We start from the raw sequence: 23310 nt of genomic DNA, 5'->3' as shown, positions 1-23310 counted from the left end.
GCGCGGTGGCGGCGGCCTAGGCGGGCGCGACGAGCGGGCGCTCGCGGTGGCCACACCGACGCGCGAGCTCAAGTAGCGGTTCGACCATTTTTCGGGTGTTGCAAACTTTGGACGATTTGCTATTTTTACTGGACAGTCCGATTTTGAGATGAGATCATTATAGAAGTTGTACACGAAATAAATAAAACAGAGGAATAACGGGTGAATCTTATATGAAGAATTGAGATTATACCCTACAAAATTACTGTGGTGTATATAAGTGTTTTAGATTGAATCGCACTTATAAATAAAGAAGTTTCACTTCAACAATTAAGTATTTACCGCTATTTTACGAAAAACAAGGATATAATATTATAAGAAGTCGAGCGACAAGACCGAACTGGTTTGATACCCCCGCCGTCCGCGCATTGGGTCGCTTGCTGTTTAGGCCCGTAGTGTGGCCAGAACGCGCGGATAGGAGAGTTTGAAAACTACGCGCGCTGGCTCGCTCATTACCGTCGCACTAGGCTTCCGCCATAGTCATTTCAATGTGGACGCAAAGGCGCGTTTCATACGTTTGATATTTCGCGCCCGCCGTCGCAACCGCGCTAGGCTCGCAGTGTGGACTTACACTAACAGCTCTTCGATGAAAATAGTCTTAGAGCGTATACGCACTATGCGGGTAGCCGCATTGCGGGTAGTCGTCCGGCTGACCGCAATCACAATTATGTACGTAATATTCATTTCTATGCGCACTGCGATGCGGCTACCGCAGACCGCACAGTGCGCATAGAAATGAATATTACCATTTCTATTAGTCCATGATATTACGTACATAATTGTGATTGCGGTCAGCCGGACGACTACCCGCAATGCGGCTACCCGCATAGTGCGTATACGCTCTTAGAATTCTGTGCTTAGAATAGAGCATAGTGCCATAAAAATCAAACTTTATGCTAAGACTTTATGAGAGAAAAATAGGAGATTTAAATACGTGAGTTACGGCTGTCTTCAGATATAGTGAAAAAACGAGACCCAAGAAGCCACGAGCGCCACATTCGTCAATAAACACAAATAAACAAATAAAATAAAAATAATGATTACCTAACTACATATAGAATTAAACCTAACGCCGAGAAATCAAACAATAACATCATTAAATAATGTAGCATGATAATGTATTTCGTAAATTAGCAATCACAACAACAGCTACAAAAACAACAAATGCATATTTCTAGACAGAGGAAACATGGAACCCAAAATAATATTCCCAGCAAAAACATGAGGCATGTGCCCAAATTCTTCCATTGAGCACGTGCGCTTAAATACTGAGGGTAAAATCGAGGCCATCGGTGATAAATCCACAGCTGAGGTGTTCTTTGTAGGGACATTATGTAACAATCTTCTGGTGCCGAAAATAATCTGGCTCGTGGGTCTCTTGGATTTTTAGCTTGTCTACACTTACAAGCACGACTGTTTAAGGCGCCCCCACAAGGCCTTAACAGAATCCTCCTCATTATATCGTATTTATTTACTTTAGCTACTTTTTTTAAATCCTTATCGATTTTTAATATTTTGTCGAAGAAATTGTGTATTACATCAACAGGTTCGTTTTTCTTTTTCTTATTCTGTTTAGGTTTCTTATCGTATTTTTTACATTTTTCTAGTGTCTTAGAAACAACGGATAGTTTTCTTTTTGTTTCTTGGATTTTTAATGCCTTACGATCAAGCTCGTTTAATTCCTTCTTTTTAATTTGCAATTTTTTGTCCGTACGTAAAAGCTCTTCTTCCTTAAGTCTCAAAGTGTGCTCAAGTCTTTGAAGTTCATCATAATCTGGATTATTTACACAAATAACTTTACGGCAACGACACCAACCCATTGTTACTTCTTACTTTTTTTATGTAACTAAGAAAGCTTTACTACACATTTTCCTTGTTTTCATTGTGATCTTTTGATCGGCGCCTGCGAGATTCACTCTATTGAATTCTTTTTTTTTCTGCATTTATTATAAATAATTTTTTTATCACGTTTTGTAATATTTTTGATTCTTCTACGACATCTTTATTATTTCATATTACATATAATATTTTGGTGTGTTAGTGTAAAGCTAAGCTGTTTCATAAAGTTTCTTACTATATGGATAGCATTTTGTATAATAAATAATATTAAAACCTTTATGTCATTTTGTAAAGTTGTTATGTCGTTTTGTGAGAAATGCTTGAGTGACAATGTCTATAGTTACTTCCTCATATTTAATAATAATTTAAAAGTCACTCCTAGATGGGATGGATTTTGAAATGTGAAATGTAAATATTTTCGTAGGTAATCGTTACAAGGAATTAAAACATGAAAAATTAAGCTAATCAATAGCTTGTTTAGAAATGTCTCTGAATCTTAGTCTCCAAACAATCACATTATTTTACTTATAAGGTACAGCTTCGAGACTTAGTAGAACATAGGTAGGTACCAATTATGAATTTTAAAAGTTGAAGCAGTTATAATAATGTACTCTGTGAGTTGAAGGCACAAAGTTGATGGCGTTGCTTGTTGCTAAATCCAAAACGAAGGTTATAGAGAGCATGAAAGATATTAATTAATAATTCGCTATCCTCAAATGCAATGCTACCTTATTTTATACCAAAAGCAAACATAAAAATGGGCATAATAAAACTTCAGTCAGCATCTTGGTCAGCATCGAAATATGCCTATAAATCGAATGTATAAACTATAAACAAAGACATCATTGTATCCGACTTACAAAACCGCACATTGCGTTGTAGAAACAATAAAACCGTGTTTCAAAAGCAGAGTTCGAATCGCACTGAGAACGGTTCCGCACAGTAAATTTCGCAAAAACACTATAAACTGTAGGACCATAACTTTTTCCTATATCAAATACTTTTTCCAGGGTGCCACGTTTGCAAAGTGAACGTGGGAAGTGGTAAACGTGGGTAAACCTTAACGATGTATCGTTGTGAAATAACAGCTTAGCTACCTAATTTGGATTTAAAATAAATAGATAAATTATAATTGAGTAAAAGTCAATAGGTTCAAACATAATTATAGTTAGTAACACTTGATTTATCTTTTTTAGGGCCTGGCAATAATAATAATTAAATAGAGTAAAACTCTACCAGTAGATTCCACGATCACATAGATTACTTACCTACTACCTATAAAGAGAAACTGTTATTTTTCTGTATTCCTTCGTTGATACGGGACTCTAAAACCACTAGAAACATAGGTTGCTACGTAAAGGCAGATGTTTCTATAAATATCGTTTACGATGCACGTGTTAAATTTTATTTATGTGTCCAATGCAAACATTGTGATTGTGCAGTAGTTGCATTAGATAAGATATTATGTTGAGCGATATAAGTGGACTGCACCGATCCATTCACAGGCCAAAACCAGAGGAAGCAAAGTATTGCTAAAAATATGTATATCCAGTGAACTTTAAGGACTCGTTGGAAACGATTTTGATTTGTTTATTGTTTCATACAATTCAGTAGTAGGTAATCATAGAACTATACTAATTGAACTATTATTAATGTGTATAGTGGAAACTATTGGTGGAAACATAAATAATGGTCGTCTCATAGATATTTTTCAGGTATTTTTTACGCGGACGGCTGCGGCGGAACCATTTATCATCATAATCGGAGCGTAGAGCAACTCTCATGAAGATGTGACGTAGTCAATGACGCATTGAGGGACAGCAAAGTTAATAAATACGCTATGCTTGCTGTATAATTGAAAATAATTATTTTTCTCGCATACTCGAAGTTAACAAAATATTTTACGAAACATGTAAAGTTACGCAACTGTGAGCAATTAAGGACATCGATAGATATCGAAGTAAAGTTTAATTGCGGCATAATGAATATTGCAATATATCTTACAATATTCATCTATGAAAATTAATTAAATTAAATAATTCTTAACTTTGTAATCACCTACGTTTAATAATTTAAATTCTTAAGTGCCCTAGAGCACTACAGAGAGTAGTGTAAGGCGAAAGATGGCCATCGTTGGGATTTAGTTGAGTCCCATAGATAGTAAAACTGCTGAGGGGATGCGATTTCCCAACGTTACAAGAAAATGTAGAGTAACAAGGAAACTTGATTGGCTTAAGTTAATTTTGTTGTTAAACCGACGTTTTTAGTTAATATAAAACAAGTCTTAATACATTATTACATAAATTAAAATATACCCATCATATAAATAGGTATGTATATTGTAGGTATATCTTCTAAAAATGTCTAACAAATAACAACAGCGTGCGGTAAGCAAGTTACCTCCACTGTAGAGCCTTTTATATCTAACTGCTGTGTTCTATGGGATACCACATCCATGGTCCACAGGATTTCCTGATTCTGTGAGGTCACCAACATTGCGAGACACGAGTCTTGAGACAATCGAAGCCCAGAATCCCACCAGTCGCCGACGTACACGCACGAAGCGCGCTCGCGCGAAGTAGTGACTAAAATCCAGTGTAATTAACTAAATTCGAGTGTTTTCTGTGTGGATTGACTTTAAATTGGTACGTAATATATGTCTTTTCTAATAAATAATGTGCATCTTTAAAAATTCCTGAGGTAAACAAGAAATACCGGATCGCGAAATCCCTTAATTAATTAAAATCGTTAGCGATCGCTGAAATTTCTTCGCTTTCGTTTTGTCCAGTTTCTTTGTTTATTTTTAAACGGTATCATTAACTCTTCTTACGTATGTTTTTTTGGAATTTTCTTGTGAACGTATTAAAATATATACCTACTGTGTTCGCGTTGTACATAGAAGCGAAATAATTATATTACTATTCTTCTATGTAAAATAGCAAAGAAATCATGCCTTATCAATACTCTACATAGAGCGCTTCGAATTATTACGCTTATCGATTTTTTCCTATGATGTGCGTAATTTATTTTCCATATAAATATTCGTAATAAGTAATCCAAGTAATTCTACCCTATTTGGCTATTAAAAAAATGTAAGGTATTATTAATAATTTTGGCTTTTTATTGTCAAAATTAATAATTTTTACTTCTTGCACGGTATAAAAATTAAATTGCCCATTCCAAGTTTTATCTATTCTTATTTAAACTTCACTGTGTTATAAAATCAATTTATAGGGTAATAAAACAGCATGTTTAATGTTTATATTTAATAAAAGAGTATTTACTAACGTTATATCAAAGCTAGTTTCCGATCTAAATATTTGCATAATTTATACGAGTACGGGTCATTACTTCCATAACAGATTCAAGGTAGATTATGCATTATCTAGTGCATTATGGCTAGAATTCGCAAAACAGGATCCTAGGTGTCAAGACCTACCAGTATGGATATTCAGAAATAGAGCAGCTGCATTCTCTATTCTTTTATTTGCAAATAGGCATATCAATGCAAGAATTCTATACCAACCTTCTTGGTCTTGTTGATGCCTTGGTACTCCACAGTCAATTCATAGGCCTGTTAGGGTCAGAAGACAATTATTTTTTATGAGGTATCTGATTAGTAATTGATTTTACATTTAAAAATTAATAAATATATCAACTGTACAAACTAAGTATCTTTTATGTTTATATTTTCTTCATCTAAAGAAAAGATGTAAAAAATATTGAACAATTACAAAATGACGCTCATTAAGTCGAGTTCCTGTGGTTCCTTGACTTATTACCTACATACTGACTGGTCTCTGACCTCTCACAGTTCATATTATATTTTCATGTTGCTTTTTTTGCAGATTCATTATAATGGCAGCGTACCACTTTATGGGTTTGATCATCGTCGCTACATTAGGTGAGATTTCCGTTATAGATTATTATAGGTACCTATACTTACTAAGAATACTTAATTACTATTGTATGAATGTACTTTTTATCTACAATCGTGATCTAATACGAAGTTATAATGCCAATCGTATAAAAACCCATATCGACTCATAAGTCACAACAAAACACGATAAATATTTAGCCACAAAAAATAACAAGTTAAAACTAAACATCAAAGTCTTTGGATTTGTTTTACATTGAATTTACAACCGGTTGCGATTCTGGTTGGAAAAAAGACTGTTTGAAATAAAACACTGACGGTATAATGACCACTAACAAAAGAAACCAAAATAATTATTAGAATTTAGTTAAAGCTTTTAACCTTGATAGCCTAGAAGAGATCACCAATAAGTGATAAGGCCGTCAAATTAGTTGCACTCTGTCTTTTCTGTAAGTAGTTCAAAGTTTTCCTATGTGAACAACTACAATGTTAAAATTTAAATTATTAAATATAAATAAAGCTTTTTAGTAGTAGTTAAATACATCAATCAATCGAAATAGGTACTTTTAATCAAGGTATAGAGATATTTACAATTCTCTTTCAACATCTATGTCATACCTACTACCTATTGCATTTTGCAACACTGTAGGTCTGGTAACCTAATTAATAGAGGCATAAAGCCAGCTATAATTTACCTTGATTATCTACAGTTGATGGATAAACAATATCCTTTTACATTTTCCTACAATTTCAATGACCGCAAATTAAAATTTTCCGTGGTCTTATGTTGATATATCTTACACAGATACTCTAATCAAATTGTTTTTCTAAAGTTACTGGTTTAAAAAACATTGCGATCTTGATATTAAATATAAAAACAAGGGTACTAGACATATCTACTAGATATTTTCAAGAAAATGAACAAATTAAAATGAGCCATTTGATAGAGGTAGGCTGATAACCCTGTAATTGCTATAACAATTGTCGGACTGTCGGTACGGTACATAGCCTATTATTTTAAAACACTACCTAGGCAAATACGCAATTCATTTTACAAATTGCCACTAGTAGAAACAGAAGATCGAGATAAAAAAAGTTAAATTCTTTAAAAATAATATGTATGCTTGTGTTTTTCACGCACTTTGAAAAGGTAACTACATAAAACCAACGGTGTATTCTCCCAAATACTTCTTGCCACTTATGTATGAATCACACCCACGACATATTATATTTCTGAGAATTTATCACAAGATGTCATTATAATGTAATTAATTAACAATGATCGTGAACGATGATGCGATACGGTAAAGTTCCTAGTGTTGTGACGTAAATGTGTAACATGATATGAATACAAATCCTTTATAAAAGGAAAATTGTTTTTCGCCGCCCTGTCGTGCTGTAATCGCTAAAAAGTATTAAAATTTTAAATTCACAGTCCGCTCCATTGAAAATACATAATTGCGAATACTGATAGTAATCTGCATAAAACTACATACCAAATATGTTTTCATTTCGTCACAGCTGGTGACTTGTTTTTAATATAAGCGAATCACAAGACTTAAATAGCGTTATTATATAATACCTTATTCATATTTACGAACTGTCTGTAGTAATGGTATTAGCATAATGATTCACTGCTATGCTGTCCGTGAATGAATAAGATCGTAATCTCACTCATTTACCTTAGTTTGACCTTTAGGGCTTTACTTACCTTTGGCAAACGTGACTGCACGTTTCGCAAAGGTCTATGCGATAGAGTTAGTCCATTTGTAAATAAATTATATGCTAATTTTCTTTCGTGTATACTGTTTGTGTTGTTGTTGTTGTTTTTATAGCGGTAATGACGCTGGACACCATACACACGGTACTGGATTCATAGTCGCCAAAGATTTTATCCATAATGTCATTCGTTACGATGGTATATCCGACCGAATATCAGTACTACGCCTCAAAGGTCAATTTGCTAATATATCCCTGGTAAACGTATACGCTCCAACAGAATTAGCGGAAGACGAAACCAAGGATCAGTTTTACGAACAGCTTGAACTACTATACGACCAACTACCGAGCTACGATATTAAAATAGTACTGGGGGATTTTAATGCCAAAGTTGGAAAAGAGACGATTTATGTCCCCACAATCGGACTACATAGCAAACATGCAAACTCAAACGATAATGGGTTAAGACTCATAAGTTTTGCTTCAGCCAAAGCTATGGTGATCAAAAGCACTATGTTTCCGCACAAGGACATTTATAAGGGAACTTGGCGATCCCCGGATGGACACACCATTAACCAGATCGATCACGTAGCGATTGATGAGCGTCACAAAAGGACCATCGAGGATGTTAGAACCTTTCGCGGAGCAGATTGTGACAGTGATCACTACATGTTAGGAATTAAACTAAAGTTTAGAATTAGATCAGTAAGAAAACACATACCAAAGGCAGACGAAAGAATTGATGTAGATAATTTAAAAACACAGGATATAAAACAAACATTTCAATTAGAGTTAAGCAATAGATTCAAAGATTTAGATACTACGGAAAGCATTGACATTGTATGGGATAAAATAAAGAATACCACAAAAGAAATTGGATTTAAAGTTTTAGGGAAAGTCAAAAGGAAAAAGCGAAGGAAGTGGTGGAACCAAGAGTGTGAAGGCAAATTGGTAGAAAAAAGACATTATAAGATCTTGGCAGAGCAGGACAGGCAATGGAACGTAAAGTACATGGAATGCGGCTCACAGCTAAAGAAAGCGATCCGCAGAGCCAAAAGACAGCATCTCGATGGCCTCATACAAAATATGGAGACTTTTATACGCGCTGGTGAATCGAGGAAATTTTACAAGGAAGTGAAAACCACAAAAAAAGGTTATCAACCCACTACACAAATACTGGAGGACGTCAATGGGGACCTCATCACCGACAGCGAGGATATAAAGATGGCATGGCGAGATTACTTCCAGAGCCTACTCAACTGCCCACCTCCTCAAGCCGAAATCATCAGGGATAAGGATGACAATTACGAAGATGTACCTCCTCCCACATTCGCAGAAGTGCACAAGGCAATTATGCGGCTGAAAAACAACAAAGCACCAGGTATTGACGGCGTGCCTTCTGAAGTGTGGAAGCAAAGTGGAGCGGTGGTGCAATCCAAGTTATATGAAGTCCTCAGAAAGATATGGGATGAACAGATACAGCCGAAAGATTGGAATACGGGAATAATATGCCCAGTCCACAAGAAGGGTAGCAAGAAAAAGTGTAGCAACTACCGCGGGATTGCTCTGTTGCCAACAGCGTATAAGATCTTTTCGTACATACTGCTAGATCGACTGGAACCTTACGCGGAAAGAATTCTCAGCGATTATCAGTGTGGGTTTCGTCGGAACCGAAGTACGATCGACCAGATTTTCCTTATCAAACAGATAATGGAAAAGAGGTGGGAATATTCTCAGAGCATGCACGCGCTATTTGTGGACTTCGAGAAGGCATACGATAGCATTGATAGGGGCGCCCTTTTTGCTATCTTAAAGGAGCTTGGTATCCCAATCAAACTGGTGGATCTAATAAAGGTGGCTATTGGGGAGAGTAGCATGCATGTAAGGGTAGGTAAAGAACTGACAGAAGGCTTCGCGGTGTTCACCGGATTAAAACAAGGTGATTCCCTGTCACCTGTGCTATTCAATTTAGTACTGGAATATATCCTGCGTAAAATGCTTGCATTGGATTGGGGAGTGTCACTGAATGGAAAGCATAAGGTGATTGGGTATGCTGATGACCTCGCATTGTTAGGTGAAACCCGCGATGAAGTGAGCGAAGCCGCGAATATCTTGAAAGAAGAAGCGGAAAAGGTTGGACTAAAAATCAATGCCAACAAAACGGAATATCTCCACATGAAGCGGTATAGAGATACACGAGCTCAACGCCAAGACCTACAGGCTGGAGATACGACGTACAAAGGAGTTGCCAGTTTCAGATATCTGGGTTGCACTATAACTGACTCACATTCCAGGGAGGAAGAAATTAATATCCGTATCCAAAATACCCTGAAATGTGGTGCAGCATTGCATAAGGTGCTCGCGTCCAGGCTTCTGAGCAAAAACACCAAATTGCGTATATACAAAACGGTCATAAGACCAATACTTATGTATGGGTGTGAAGCCTGGACCCTGACCCAGATTGAAGAACGCAAGCTTTTAGTCACCGAAAGAAAGCTTCTTCGCAAGATCTTTGGTCCCACCAGACGAGAGGATGGAAGCTGGAGAGTCCGAACAAATGCCGATCTAGAAAAACTAATGGCCGAGCCAAATATACTTGGAGAAATAAAAGCACAACGGCTCCGTTGGCTCGGTCATGTAGAAAGAATGGGTGAGGAACGAGGACTGAAGAGGGCATACTTGGGGCGACCCCTGGGCCGACGGCCGGTTGGACGACCTAGGTATCGCTGGCGCGATCGAGTAGAGGCGGACCTGCGCGTGCTACGAGCCAATAATAATTGGCAAGAGACCGCTCAGGACCGGGGAAGATGGAGAGTTCTCGTCTCAGAGGCCAAGACCCACTTTGGGGTTTCAGCGCCAGAGGAGTAAGTAAGTAAGTAAGTAAGTAAGTAGTATACTGTTTAGTGTATGATAAATTCCCTGTCCGATAATTTATTATTAAAGCGATGGAAATTACAATAAGAATATATCAAAATATTAAGTATTTCTGCTTAAAAAGAACAGATAAAATTAACGAATAACGAGTAAGTAATATAATTTCAATTAAATCTAAGTTTTGTACTATGTTACATGGTCGTACCGTCACTAATTACTTACGTTGTTAGAGTATTATTTGTGGTATTACTCATTTGAGAGTAAAACCAACTTAAATAATATGTTGATTCATTCTTAAAATATTAGTAGGAAATAGGAATCTTACATTATAAATAAGTCTTAAATCATATTATGATAATGATATGGAAAATATGTTGCATTATCTAAACTAGTTTAAAAACCTACTGAGTGTGGTATATGGGATAGTTTACCGAGTGAGACCACAAAGTAAATATTGCTTAGTGAGGCTCCGTTACTAGAACGCGAACGTTCAGATGATAAGAGCATTGATACTTGATAATAATGACTTTTATAATTAAGCTATTGCATAGCTTCTATCGCGGGCTTTGAGCGCGGGCACCAAATCCAGAAATTTAGTAACGAAAAACCTCACGCTCCCCACTCCGACGGGCGCGGAGGTGTACCTTGAAGGCATAGCATGCAATAGCTTTACCGCCGACCGCGGCAGTCCCCGAGTGCCACACGTCTTTTTTTGATGATATTTATCGTTAATCGTTATTTAAACATGGAATTGTATAAGGTTCCAAGGACAATAGAAGTCTAGACAACAAAGCAACTTTTGATCCATTTTAAATTTTGGCACGAATTCCAAGCTTTTAAACAATCGTGCATATAATAACGTCAAAGTCTACAAACAAATACGTCTAATCACTAATGCTTGGATGAAATTGAAATTTAGGTATAATGTTTACGCAAATAATGCGATGTAGAGTTTGCGTATATGAACTGCAAAGTATTCTATTTATAAGTAGCATTCCTAGGCTGTGGCTAGACGCTAATGCAATAATTTCCTTGATTCCAGTTAAACATTGCCAGCATTTGTATTAACATAATGCAACAATAAAACATGAAAGGACCCTCTGCAGTCCTTTATAGTTCAATAGTTTCCACTTTTATTACTGTCAGAATATTAAAGTATAGTTCTAGGTTTACTTTGCAGTAAAAGCAGAGAACATCTGCAACATTCCCAAGGCTCTTTGTCTTAAATAAGTGCTCATTCGTGACTCAGGAGTCTCCAAGTGGCCCTCAATTCTTTAACAACTTGAGAGTTGTGTTAATAACAGTGTTGTGTGTTGTACCGTTTCTTATGTGGGAATTAGTATACAATTTTAGTTGAATATAGGCTACTAAATTGTTTCACACTAACATTATAAAAATATATAGCACTGTGAGTAGCAATTAATACCTATGTTACCTATGTAATTTGCTTACTAAAGACTTATAAATAGAGATATAGAGACGACCAAAAGAATTTCATATCGTAGAATTTTTCCTTTGAGATTTTTCTTAGTTTTTAGTTCGGCAGCGATGATTTTAATAAACATTAAGAAATTGGTTTCTAAATCATTCAATTCATTTTATGAAGTCAATAGGTTTCTATGGTAATCACGCTTCTCATTCTTAAACGATAGAAGGTGAATATTTACACTTTCTAATACCCTGAAATAATTATGTTAAAGCATCACGGTTTCGCTTTCACTCTTATTTTAATGCTCGATTTTTTAACTAGCTTTTGATTAAATATACCTAATATAGTATTATATTATGAAATTATTATATTTCAGTAAAGGCCGATTTTTCAATGCTTGGATTAAACTCATTCGTCGAATAATGTATAAAACTACCATTTTAAAAACGTATTCTAATTGCCCGTATTTGACAGTTTACGTGACATTTTAATATTATCGTGTAATACTTTATTGGACGGATAAGTTTTATCCAAGCATTGAAAAATCGGCCCTAAAACACTTAATACTTTATACCAAATTCAGTGCAGTTTAAATTCATCTCATACAGATTTAATTTAACATTCTGTGTAAAGATAACCTGCGGTGCAAAGACACAAACAACTGCTTTCTCTAATAAATGTAAATTATCCATTAACTCATGCATAAACCAACCAGTAACCTTAGATTCAAAAAGTTGGCCGGACGAGAAATCTTGGCACTTTCAATGCCGATATTTATACAAAGCTTTTATAAACTGCATCAAACTGGTTTCGAATCACTTCGCTGATTTTGTGCGTACAGAGCCAGGAACTTCGGTGGACGTGGATTTATGAGTGAGATCGTCGAATTTTTCCTTTTAACGTTTCGTTACAAGAATATTAGGAACGTCCAAGAATAACGTCCTGTTACTAACGTGATAATTAGAAATTTATTTCGCATTTTCCTGCTTCAGTTTTTTTACATTTATATTCATTAGTTATGTAATTTGGAAAAAGATATTTGCATCGTACTTGGAACTCTCCTAAGAGCTAGCGCGCACGAGCAACTTTGTCTCCTCAACTATTTTGTCTCTCCACCCATGGGCTAGTATGAAAGTGCGCGCACGTAGCGACGCAACTCCCCATACAATTGATGGGAGAGACAAAATAGTTGCGGAGACAAAGTTGCTCGTGCGCGCTAGCTCTAAAATTAGTTAAAGAGTATGTAAGCGACAACTTCTTTAACTTTTTAATGTCCATATTCTTTGCTAAAATGAGCCCAACAGTTAGAATTCTTATCTAGTATTAACATTTTATTCACATAGCATGAAATTAACCACCGAATTATTTGTCTAATTAAGGCAACATTCCTGCGTTAAATCTGTGGTTTTTGTTTGCAATTAATTAATGCACATGTTTCGCTCTTGCGTAATATGTAATTAATTGCACGCTCTTAATTATAGTGACTGCATTATACGCTGTTAACGGAATCCCGATTTGAAATTAAAATGTAGCACGACCCTAGACCGGGTGTTGGCAATTCCCACAAGCCTGCATGCGCTTAGCCACAAATGATCGAATGTCGTAAAAGGAACAATAGCACGTGATAGAATTTCATTCGGTTTCGAAATGCAGCTTTTATTTTCTTAGGCGGTAAAGGAACAAGCTGTGATGGTGACTAATGTGCTTGGTATACTGGTTTCCAATACATTGGAGATTACATCGCCAGCAAACAGATACTTCATGTCCCCGTCTTATTGCAAGGGAATGTTTTTTACTTGATGTGGTCATCGATAACAACTGAGTATAAACTCTGGACTTCAGGCATATAGGTACCTAGGTACTTTTGAAACACACATTTTAAAGAATAAGAAGATTGTTAGTTGTTTCAATATTTAATATTAATGCCACATTAAGATAGGTAGACAGAGATGTATACCTACTATCTTTACTACTGTGAATTATATATAAACATTGAAAGAAGACTAAAACAAAGTTTAACATAACTGAAACTCTACCGTTAAAACTATTTATTATCTACGTTGAACTAAGACGTTAATTAATCATATTTAATTGCATATAGGAAGTCTACAAGACGGCTTGTTCTTGTGCTCTATAAAACATAATTAAAGCAGTATCAAACTGATAAGTCGTGAGATAATCTGTGCATGTAATCGGACACATGGATACGAACGCCATGTCCGGCAGCTGGCGAATGCATTTTCTTTTTTTCCATCTTACTTGTTCCACACTAAACTCGTTTATTAAACAAGGTTTTTTTGTTAAATAAAATGCAGATTATTGGAATTCTTTAAATTAAAATATGTAGTTGATTAACGTATTTTTGTTTTTAATTGCTTGCAATTAAAATACCGCATCATTTTTTCATGTAGAGTTTACTCTAGCATAGTTAGTCGATTAATTTAATAATCAAATATTATAAAAATATTATGTACTTATATGTTTTATTATTTTATTTTATTACAGTGTAACTTCGAAATAATGACCAACGTATAATAAGACATGACTTTCGACATATCATCATCAATCATCAATACATATAATAAAATTCTAGAAAAGTGGTGTCTGTACAATGAAAATATGTAAAAAAAAATTAGCAGGGGTTATTACTAAATCGATCCCAAACCCAAAACTGTTGTTAAAAAAATTTTTGTCTGTTTGTCTGTTTGTCTGTATGTTTGAACACGCTAATCTCAGAAACGGCTTATCCGATTTAGATGCGGTTTTCACTAATATATTGTGGTAAGCTTCATTTAACATTTAGTGTTTATTTCATGTCAATCGGTTCATAAATAAAAAAGTTATGACCATTTAAGTAATCACAGCGAACATTTGCTAAGGCATTCTATACATGAATTACTTTATTACGTAAATTATACGCTAAAGTTATTCCTTGACATGTCCAGATGATCATAACGAAAGTCCCCAAGCGTGGGGGGGGGGGTGGTTATGCTGAGGGGGTAGTAGGGGCGGGTCAAAGGACCTTTATTTAGATTTTTGCTCATAAGTCTAAAACCTGCACAAATAGCATTATGGCTACTTCTAGGTAAATTTTCTATATAAAAGGTCTTTGAAATTATGTCGTGGGTATTATATTCTTAACCCCCGTCGCAAAAAGAGGGGTGTTATGTCCGCTATGTGTGTTTACATGACTGTCTGTGCCACCGTAGCTCGCTAACGGGTAATACGAATTAGATGCGTTTTTTTGTTACATTAGTTGTTTATTATATTATATAGGGGTAAGTGGGAATGAAAAAAACGAATGTTAGTTGTTAATGTAGGTTGTTAATGTAGGTTATACCCAAGTGATATATCAAATGAAAACAGACGACATGTCAGAAACAATTAGTCAAATTTTATCAAAATCGGTTCATCCATTTATTTGATATAGGGGTAAAAGTGGGAATAAATAAATGAATTTTATCAAATATACTCAAGTGACGTATCTAATGAAAGACATGACGTGTAAAGTACAATAAGACATATTTTATCAAAATTGGTTCATCCATTTATTGGATAAAAGTGGCAATAAAAGTTGTCAAATATACCTAAGTGGCATATCAAATGAAAGAGCATGATCTGACGTCAGAAGTATAATGAGGCATAGGTGTTTAATCAAAATCGGTTCATCCATTTATTATATAGAGGGGTAAAAGTGGGAATGAAAAAAAACGAATGTTGTCTGTTATACCCAAGTGATATATCAAATGAAAAAAGACGACCTGTCAGAAATAACAAGTCAAATTATATCAAAATCGGTTCATCAATTTATTTGATATTATTTGATATAGTGGGAATAAATAAATAAATTTTATCAAATATACTCAAGTGACGTATCTAATGAAAGACATGACGTGTAAAGTACAATAAGACATATTTTATCAAAATTGGTTCATCCATTTATTGGATAAAAGTGGCAATAAAAGTTGTTAAATATACCTAAGTGGCATATCAAATGAAAGAGCATGATCTGACGTCAGAAGTATAATGAAGCATAGGTGTTTAATCAAAATCGGTTCATCCATTTATTATATAGAGGGGTAAAAGTGGGAATGAAAAAAAACGAATGTTGTCTGTTATACCCAAGTGATATATCAAATGAAAAAAGACGACCTGTCAGAAATAACAAGTCAAATTACAATAATTAATATTTTACATTATACTATTAATATTGTATTTATTTTCTTTTCTTTAATTAAAATATATTATGACGAAGTATTGCTCTCGGGGCTCACTGAAAATCGGTGCTGTGACGTTTTTTTTTGTTTACGTCACAGATGTTCACCGAGTGATTTCCCCTTTTAATGGCATCATGCTTCACAGACTACACACTTCAATGTGTATTTTTAAGTACATATTGTAGTAAGTAAGTATTATAAGTATTGTATAAATTGCTTTGAATTATGTACGTGTGAGGCTATGTGCCATTAAATAAACGTTTTTTCTTTCTTTCTTTCTTCAAATTATATCAAAATCGGTTCATCAATTTATTTGATATTATTTGATATAGTGGGAATAAATAAATAAATTTTATCAAATATACTCAAGTGACGTATCTAATGAAAGACATGACGTGTAAAGTACAATAAGACATATTTTATCAAAATTGGTTCATCCATTTATTGGATATAGGTATAAAAGTGGGAATTAAAGTTGTCAAATAATATACCCAAGTGGCATATCAAATGAAAGGGCATGACCTGACGTGAGAAGTATGATGAGGCATATTTAATCAAAATCGGTTCATCCATTTATTGATTTATAGCGGTAAAAGTGGGAATGAATAATCGAATGTGGTCAAATAATATAATCAAGCGGCATATCAAATGACGTGTGAATTACAATTAGTCATGTTTTATCAAAATTGGTTAATCTGTTTATTACTTAAAGGGCACCTTAGGGGTGATAGTGGGGATAAATAATCCAAATGGAGTACCAAACGAAAGGATATGACATGTACATAATATATAGGTACTAGCGACCCGCCCCGGCTTCGCACGGGTGCAATGCTGATACTAAATACACTACAGAAAAACTGTGAACGTTGTATAAAAAAACATAGCGGCCCGCTCCGGCTTCGCACGGGTATAAAATACGTCCCGCAATTTTTAAATCTGTAACATCTTCGAAAATATTCACTTAAATCATACGGTGTAAAGGGCCATATAGATCTATATTAAATGAACAATGTATTCAAGGTATTTAATTGGTTAAGGATTAACGTGTATTGGTTAAAATCGCATCGAAAATTAGCCATTATTTGTCGTAAAAAGTAAATGACAAAAAAAAAGTTATTGTGGGTTATCCATAAGAGATAGACATATACCATCGCGGACTTTTCTGTAGACCTTTTCAATGTGTATAATACTTAGTACATTATTTTGATAAAACTCGTAGGGTTCAGCCTGCGTTTGCAATGTAAGCGGAAAAAATGTAATTTTTTACGACATCACATTAGAAACCTCAAAAAAAATAACAGTACTTTTCCACTATTTAATGGATGTTATTATACATATAAACCTTCCTCTTGAATCACTCTATCTATTAAAAAAAACCCCATCAAAATCCGTTGCGTAGTTTCAAAGATTTAAGCGTACAAAGGGACATAGGGACACAGGGACATAGGGACAGGGAAAGCGACTTTGTTTTATACTATGTAGTGATGATTAGACATGGTTTAGATCAAAATCGGTTCTGCCATTTACTAGGGGTGAAAGGGAAAAGTTGAAAGTCTGTGAAAGTAGAAGGAATATGGGAGCGGGAGAATAACCACATCCTGGAAATTTTGAACTCTTCTGTACCTAAGTTTTATAGCTCAGTTAAGTAATAAATTTTACTAAGTTCTTTTGTGTTATTATTTATTTTATTTCTTAACTTTATAATAATGTGTAAGTACTTATAATTTAGTTGTATATGATAGTACGTGTTTCAAGACGTGTTTACTCAATAATTTTATTGTGTGTTAAGTAGTAACTACTATGCAGTCACTATTCCACGCGGACGAAGTCGCGGGCACAGCTAGTCTAAGAATATGTAGATTTCCTGATTATTTATTATTATTTATCAGAATTACCGTATGAATCACCTTCCGTGTTCCTCATAACTCAGAAAAACTATAGAGCTTTGTAGTTTACGCACCAGACGGAAATAGGTACAGTGTGACAGTCTAATGACAGTGAACATTACGGATACAAAAACCTTTGGTAATTGCTGCGTGATCAATTAACACAAATCATGTTGGATAAGACGTGTAGGTCAAAACCCCAGTCACATAATATATTATTATGTTTATTTTTTATAAGTCTACTAAGGCTTCCGATATAAAGGTTTATGACTATAGAAAAGATCGTGTGTGCCGAGCACACGTGTCAGAAATGAAACTTCTTTGGCAAGATTCAAAGATACCGCCTTCCGCCACCTTACTCAATGATGGCAATATCCTCAGATATTGCCATAACGCGGCCTTAAAATTTTACTCTCAACGTGCCTAAATAAATTTTACTTAAAAAAATATTCACATTGAAACTTGAAACGTTTTTCAAAATGTAAACATGTAAATAAGCAATCTAGAAATTTAAATAAAAATAAAGAAAAATTATGGAATTAAATAGAGTTGCCCAATCAGGTATTTCTTTCAGGCTAAGTTTCATAAAAACTAGGAGTAAACGAAGATTTAAAAAATAAAATATGATGTTCATAAATTTATTGCTGGTTTAATACAATTTGCATTCTGTGGTTTAGGACACCGGTAGTATAATAATAATTAATAATATTCATTAAAAAACAGCAATTAACCATTAATTGATAAATAATATATTTACCATTCAACTTTACTAAAGAACGAAATGAACACATCAGGCGTCAGTACGAAAAATAAAAAATAAAAACAACAAATCTCAGTACAATCAGCCAGCTATAAATCATTAATGCCAGTCAATTTATCTTACTTTCACTCAACTTATGAGGTTACAGTGTCTAGAGAACTCGGCGTAATGAGTCACTCAGATCGCGAGATGATAATCTTAAATATGATTTTCTTATAATTCAAGCGTACTGGATTCGTATACCGTTAAACATACTCTGACCCACTAATTGTTCGTTTTCGACACTAAAATTGTTTGCTTTCGGATAAGCTAAGTGGTAGTGTCCACTTAGCCCAAGTTAAACTTTATCTATTTGGAATAAATATTAACTCTATTACCGATAACGGTAGGCATCTCTCCACAACTTTCCGATGCGTTTTCTAGGGTCAAAGGTTATGCAATAAACAGTTGCGAAAGCAATTTGAATATCCATGTAAAGAAATTACTTATTAGATAGATAAATTGAGCTTTTATGTTAACGGGTTTGATATAAAAGTAATGTTTTATAGACATCGTGAGGTGTTAAATATGTCTTTTAAAAGTTACGAGACAAGTTACAAAAACCTTACCGTGTTCTTTGTAAGTTGTGAGCTTGTGTGTAATAGTGTTTTGTATAGGCCATAAACGCCTACGAACCGGGAATTGATTCAAAATCAGAATATCGGGCTCATAAAATATCAATTAGGTGTTGGAAACGATTTAATTTATTGTTATGTTCAATTTAACCTTTTTATCTGATCCCATTACTTTTTAACTTTTAAGAGTTTAATTATACATAATGTCATAATTTATGGGCGATTTGTTTCTAATTTCAGGTTTTAAATCATGTTATAGTCAGACCACACAAAACACGCCTCCCAGCCTTTTAAAAGAAGTGGAAGACAACAGTCGGTATAAAACATTAGAAGCAAATGCGACTCTTCTGAAACTTCTAGTCGACGACAAAGATGGAGTTAGCAAGTATGTTTGTTTATGTATTTTTTTATCATTTATGTTTGCGCATGTTTTTGACTAGTGTTTTTGATAAATTTTTGGCGTTCGGAAGCGAAACTAGCAATAGCGCTGTGATAAGGAGCAAAAAACTTATGAATTGTGATTAGAGGAAATAATTAAAAGAAATAAGTTATTAAGAGATTTTTCCCGATAAAATCTCAAAGTATTGTCTCATAATATTTAGAATATAAATGTTCTATTAAGTATGATTGATTCGACTCGGAAGTGTACAGCAATTGATTATTCTAATAATTATAACGACCTCGATTAACAATAATACCAATTACCTACAGATCGGAAGTATTCGACATGCTACATTCAAGAGATGACAACACGGACCACATGGACCTTCCAACGTTTCCAGAAGACGCAGAGGAGGGTAAAGTGGATGTACCTCTCACGCCGGACTCGCAAGCTGAATTCTTACAAGGTAATTTTGGTTTATATCTAAGTATTTAAATTTAGAGTCTAGTGAAATATCCTGATCTGGGCATTCACAAAAGCCAGGTTTCTGAATTGAGGATTGGTTTGAGAAAGCTTGTCACATACAAGAAAATATTGAAACAGCATTTATGGTGATTTAAGTATGGTTTGAGACGTTCTTAACTTCAAATACTCAAAACCGGCTCTTATACATAGGTACTAATACAATATGCTTGTAGAGATTGGATGGAAGATTTGTAAAAAATCTACACAAATAAACACACGTAGGTACACACACTCATACACAAACACGTATCAAACGGTTGTAACTAACTGTAATGTCCTAAAAATCAAAACTATAAACACAAAGACCTTTCACTTTTAATCGTGGGATCACAATCGTATATTGCGAATAATTACCATTGAATGAATGGGAAAAAATGAGATAAAAAAAACTCAATCAATGTGTCACTGGAAACAGAATAGTAAGTAGTTAGAGGTAATGCGTGGTGCTAATTATAATAATTGCTTCTGCAAACGATAGCAAGCTAGTATTCAGTGATTCATTATCTACGCGTGTAATCTGTAGGTATTGGTAATACCTATGTTTAAAGGACAACAATTATATACCAGTTGAGTTCTTGTTATATAAAATACGTAAATAAAAAAATAGATAAGAAAAATCTTATAACTGATACTTAATTTTACGGAAGTATGTAGGTAAGTAACATATCTACGTAGTAACTACGTACTAATAAAATAAAACGCGTTTATAATTCGTCAAACAGTCTTAAATGCGAGTAAGATATTGGAGTACTAGGTACGGAAAAATTAAATATGCCTTGTGATTCTAACAAGAATCGTTTTAGCATCATAGTATCTACCTACCTATAGTATCTAGTGACCCCACCTTATATATTATCTATGCAATAATTTTAGCGGAACATACAGTTCGCAAGGACTCCGAAAATGCACGCTACACAGGCGAGCCGGTGGGCGCTGCAGCAGGCATCATGGTGCTGGTCACTTGCAGTATCGTGTGCCTGGCCTACACCGGGCTCATTGTGTGGAGACGGATATATTTGTGAGTATTAAATTTAATGATAATAGTAAAAAGGAAGTATCGAGTCGTAGTAGAGTGTAGTTGGTATATTTATTATTTAGTGGGAAATTGTAATTCACTCTTCTCACGTTTTACATAATACCTATATGAAATTTTACCGTTCCCTGGTGGAAGATATAATATTATGTATGTATTTCTAATTTTAGAGTTCCTATTTTTGTTATTTACACATCAATTTTAAAGCAAAAAATATAAGAGGAAATCTATCATAGAGCTTCTTAGTTAGAGCAAACTTGGAATGTCGTAAGTGTGATCGTAAGTAATTTATGTTTTTACATGAAATTCCACAAGTTTCGGACAAAGGCTAGGGAAACATAAATTAAGGGAACACACACGTATTAAATTACGGCATAGTATATCCACGTTACGGTATAAAAACCCGAGCCTTCCCAGCATGAAGCCATTCTAAAGAAACTTGATACCACTGCGTAGGATGCGGTCAAGTGGATTGAATGCAACGTCTCATGAACTCGTAATTTATTAAGTTTATTAGTCTAGCCAGCTATTACTGTATTATATAGATTATAGAGATAATCTCTATAAATATCGTAGTCAATGGATATGTTGATATGTTAAAATAATTAAAGAGTTTACCATATTTATGTGACTTTACTGCAGTAATGAAAATGTAAATCGTTTTCTTTTTTATAAAATATTTACTTTTTCGTATTTGTTGTTGTTATTCTATGCGCGTTTAATTTGCAATTAACTGAATCTTATATTTAAAAATATGAAATATCTATTAGCATTAGAAATAGTACCGGAAGTAGGAAGGTACCTACTATTAAATAAATTCAATAGTAACGTAAATAGTATGGTAAAAATTATTGTTCCAACTACGAAGCCCTGGTTATCAACGTCATATAGCAAAATGTTCATTAGAATAATAAATTCTGTTTCTTTACAGGAAGAGGAATGGCCTGAAGCACGAGCTTTTACGGAACGAGGAAATAATAGCCGAAACTAGAATAGAGGTACCTACATAAAATTATAATACATAGATTAAATATGACATTGATAAATTACTTCCTATCGCCTACTATCACTCTAGGAGCAACATTTCCTGAAATATATTATGTTGACATAGCACTTTGTAGTGATAAAAATTAAAAACTATGATTGTGTCAACTCGGTGGTCGAATATTCTCATTTTTTTGACTCAACTATGTTAAGTGTTGAATCATGAATACGTTCTGGTAATGAAATACGGGTAGTATTCGACCAATCGGTATCGTAATACTAAATTAATGTTAAATATATCCAGTATCATCGCGTTATATTATCGAGCCTGGAGGCAAAACTATTTACTTATAAAAAATCTTAGCAAATATTAAGTTTACATGTTTTTGTTTCAGTTGTGAAAAACAAGATCTGGACAATGAGAGCAACGCTTTCTTGTTTAAGGCAGCTGCGGCCGTAAACTATATAAATATTAAGACTGATTTTAGGAGATTTAGATATTTTTGCTACAGTTTAACGCGATGTTTGTTGAATAGGCTTTCTTCGAAAACGTATTTTATGAGTTCTTTTATTTCTTCGTTTGTTGCTTTAAAATTTTTAATAACGTCGATTTGATAAAAAATGTACCAATATTAAATTTATTAGAATCAAAATTATCTTCAAATATGTGCCATATGTACATAACAATACATAAACAAACGAATGTGTATGATGTAATTAAACATTAGAAATATTACCTATTTATTTATAAATTTAAATAAAGTCAAAATATGTCTGTGATTTGATATTAATGAAGTGTATGTGAATGAAATAATGATGGTAATAAAAATAAAATTAAATATATAAAATAAAAAATGAAAAACATTTGACAGCCTTTTATTTCACAATTCATCAACCACCTAAATACTTCATTTCTTAAATACATTAATATAAATCTTTATATATATAAAATTCTCGTGTCACAATGTTAGTCTGCATACTCCTCCGAAATGGGTGGACCGATTCTCATGAAATTTTCTGTGCATATCGGGTAAGTCTGAGAATCGGCCAACATCTATTTTTCATATGTACCACGGGCGAAGCCGGGGCGGGCCGCTAGTATTAATATAGATATTTTTATTTCATCTATTCA

General features: G+C 34.2%; 1 protein-coding gene across 1 annotated transcript; it reads left to right on the top strand.

The window, feature by feature from the left end:
• Positions 1-4369: 4369 nt before the first annotated feature.
• Positions 4370-22997, top strand: LOC149905386 (uncharacterized). Its single transcript, XM_090106128.1, has 7 exons — positions 4370-4523; positions 5727-5782; positions 19495-19639; positions 19966-20102; positions 21035-21179; positions 22126-22192; positions 22574-22997. Exons 2-7 carry the CDS (start codon positions 5737-5739, stop codon positions 22577-22579), a joined length of 546 nt encoding a protein of 181 aa, XP_089962254.1. The 5' UTR covers positions 4370-4523; positions 5727-5736; the 3' UTR covers positions 22580-22997.
• Positions 22998-23310: the final 313 nt, after the last annotated feature.

The sequence above is a fragment of the Colias eurytheme genome, chromosome 10 (genome assembly GCF_061535395.1).
Source record: "Colias eurytheme isolate Ceu_HAF_F1 chromosome 10, ilColEury1 Martin Lab GWU primary, whole genome shotgun sequence".
NCBI classification, from domain to species: Eukaryota; Metazoa; Arthropoda; class Insecta; order Lepidoptera; family Pieridae; genus Colias; species Colias eurytheme.
The sequence above is the reverse complement of the archived record's forward strand: the minus strand, read 5'-3'. Positions and strand labels throughout refer to the sequence as shown.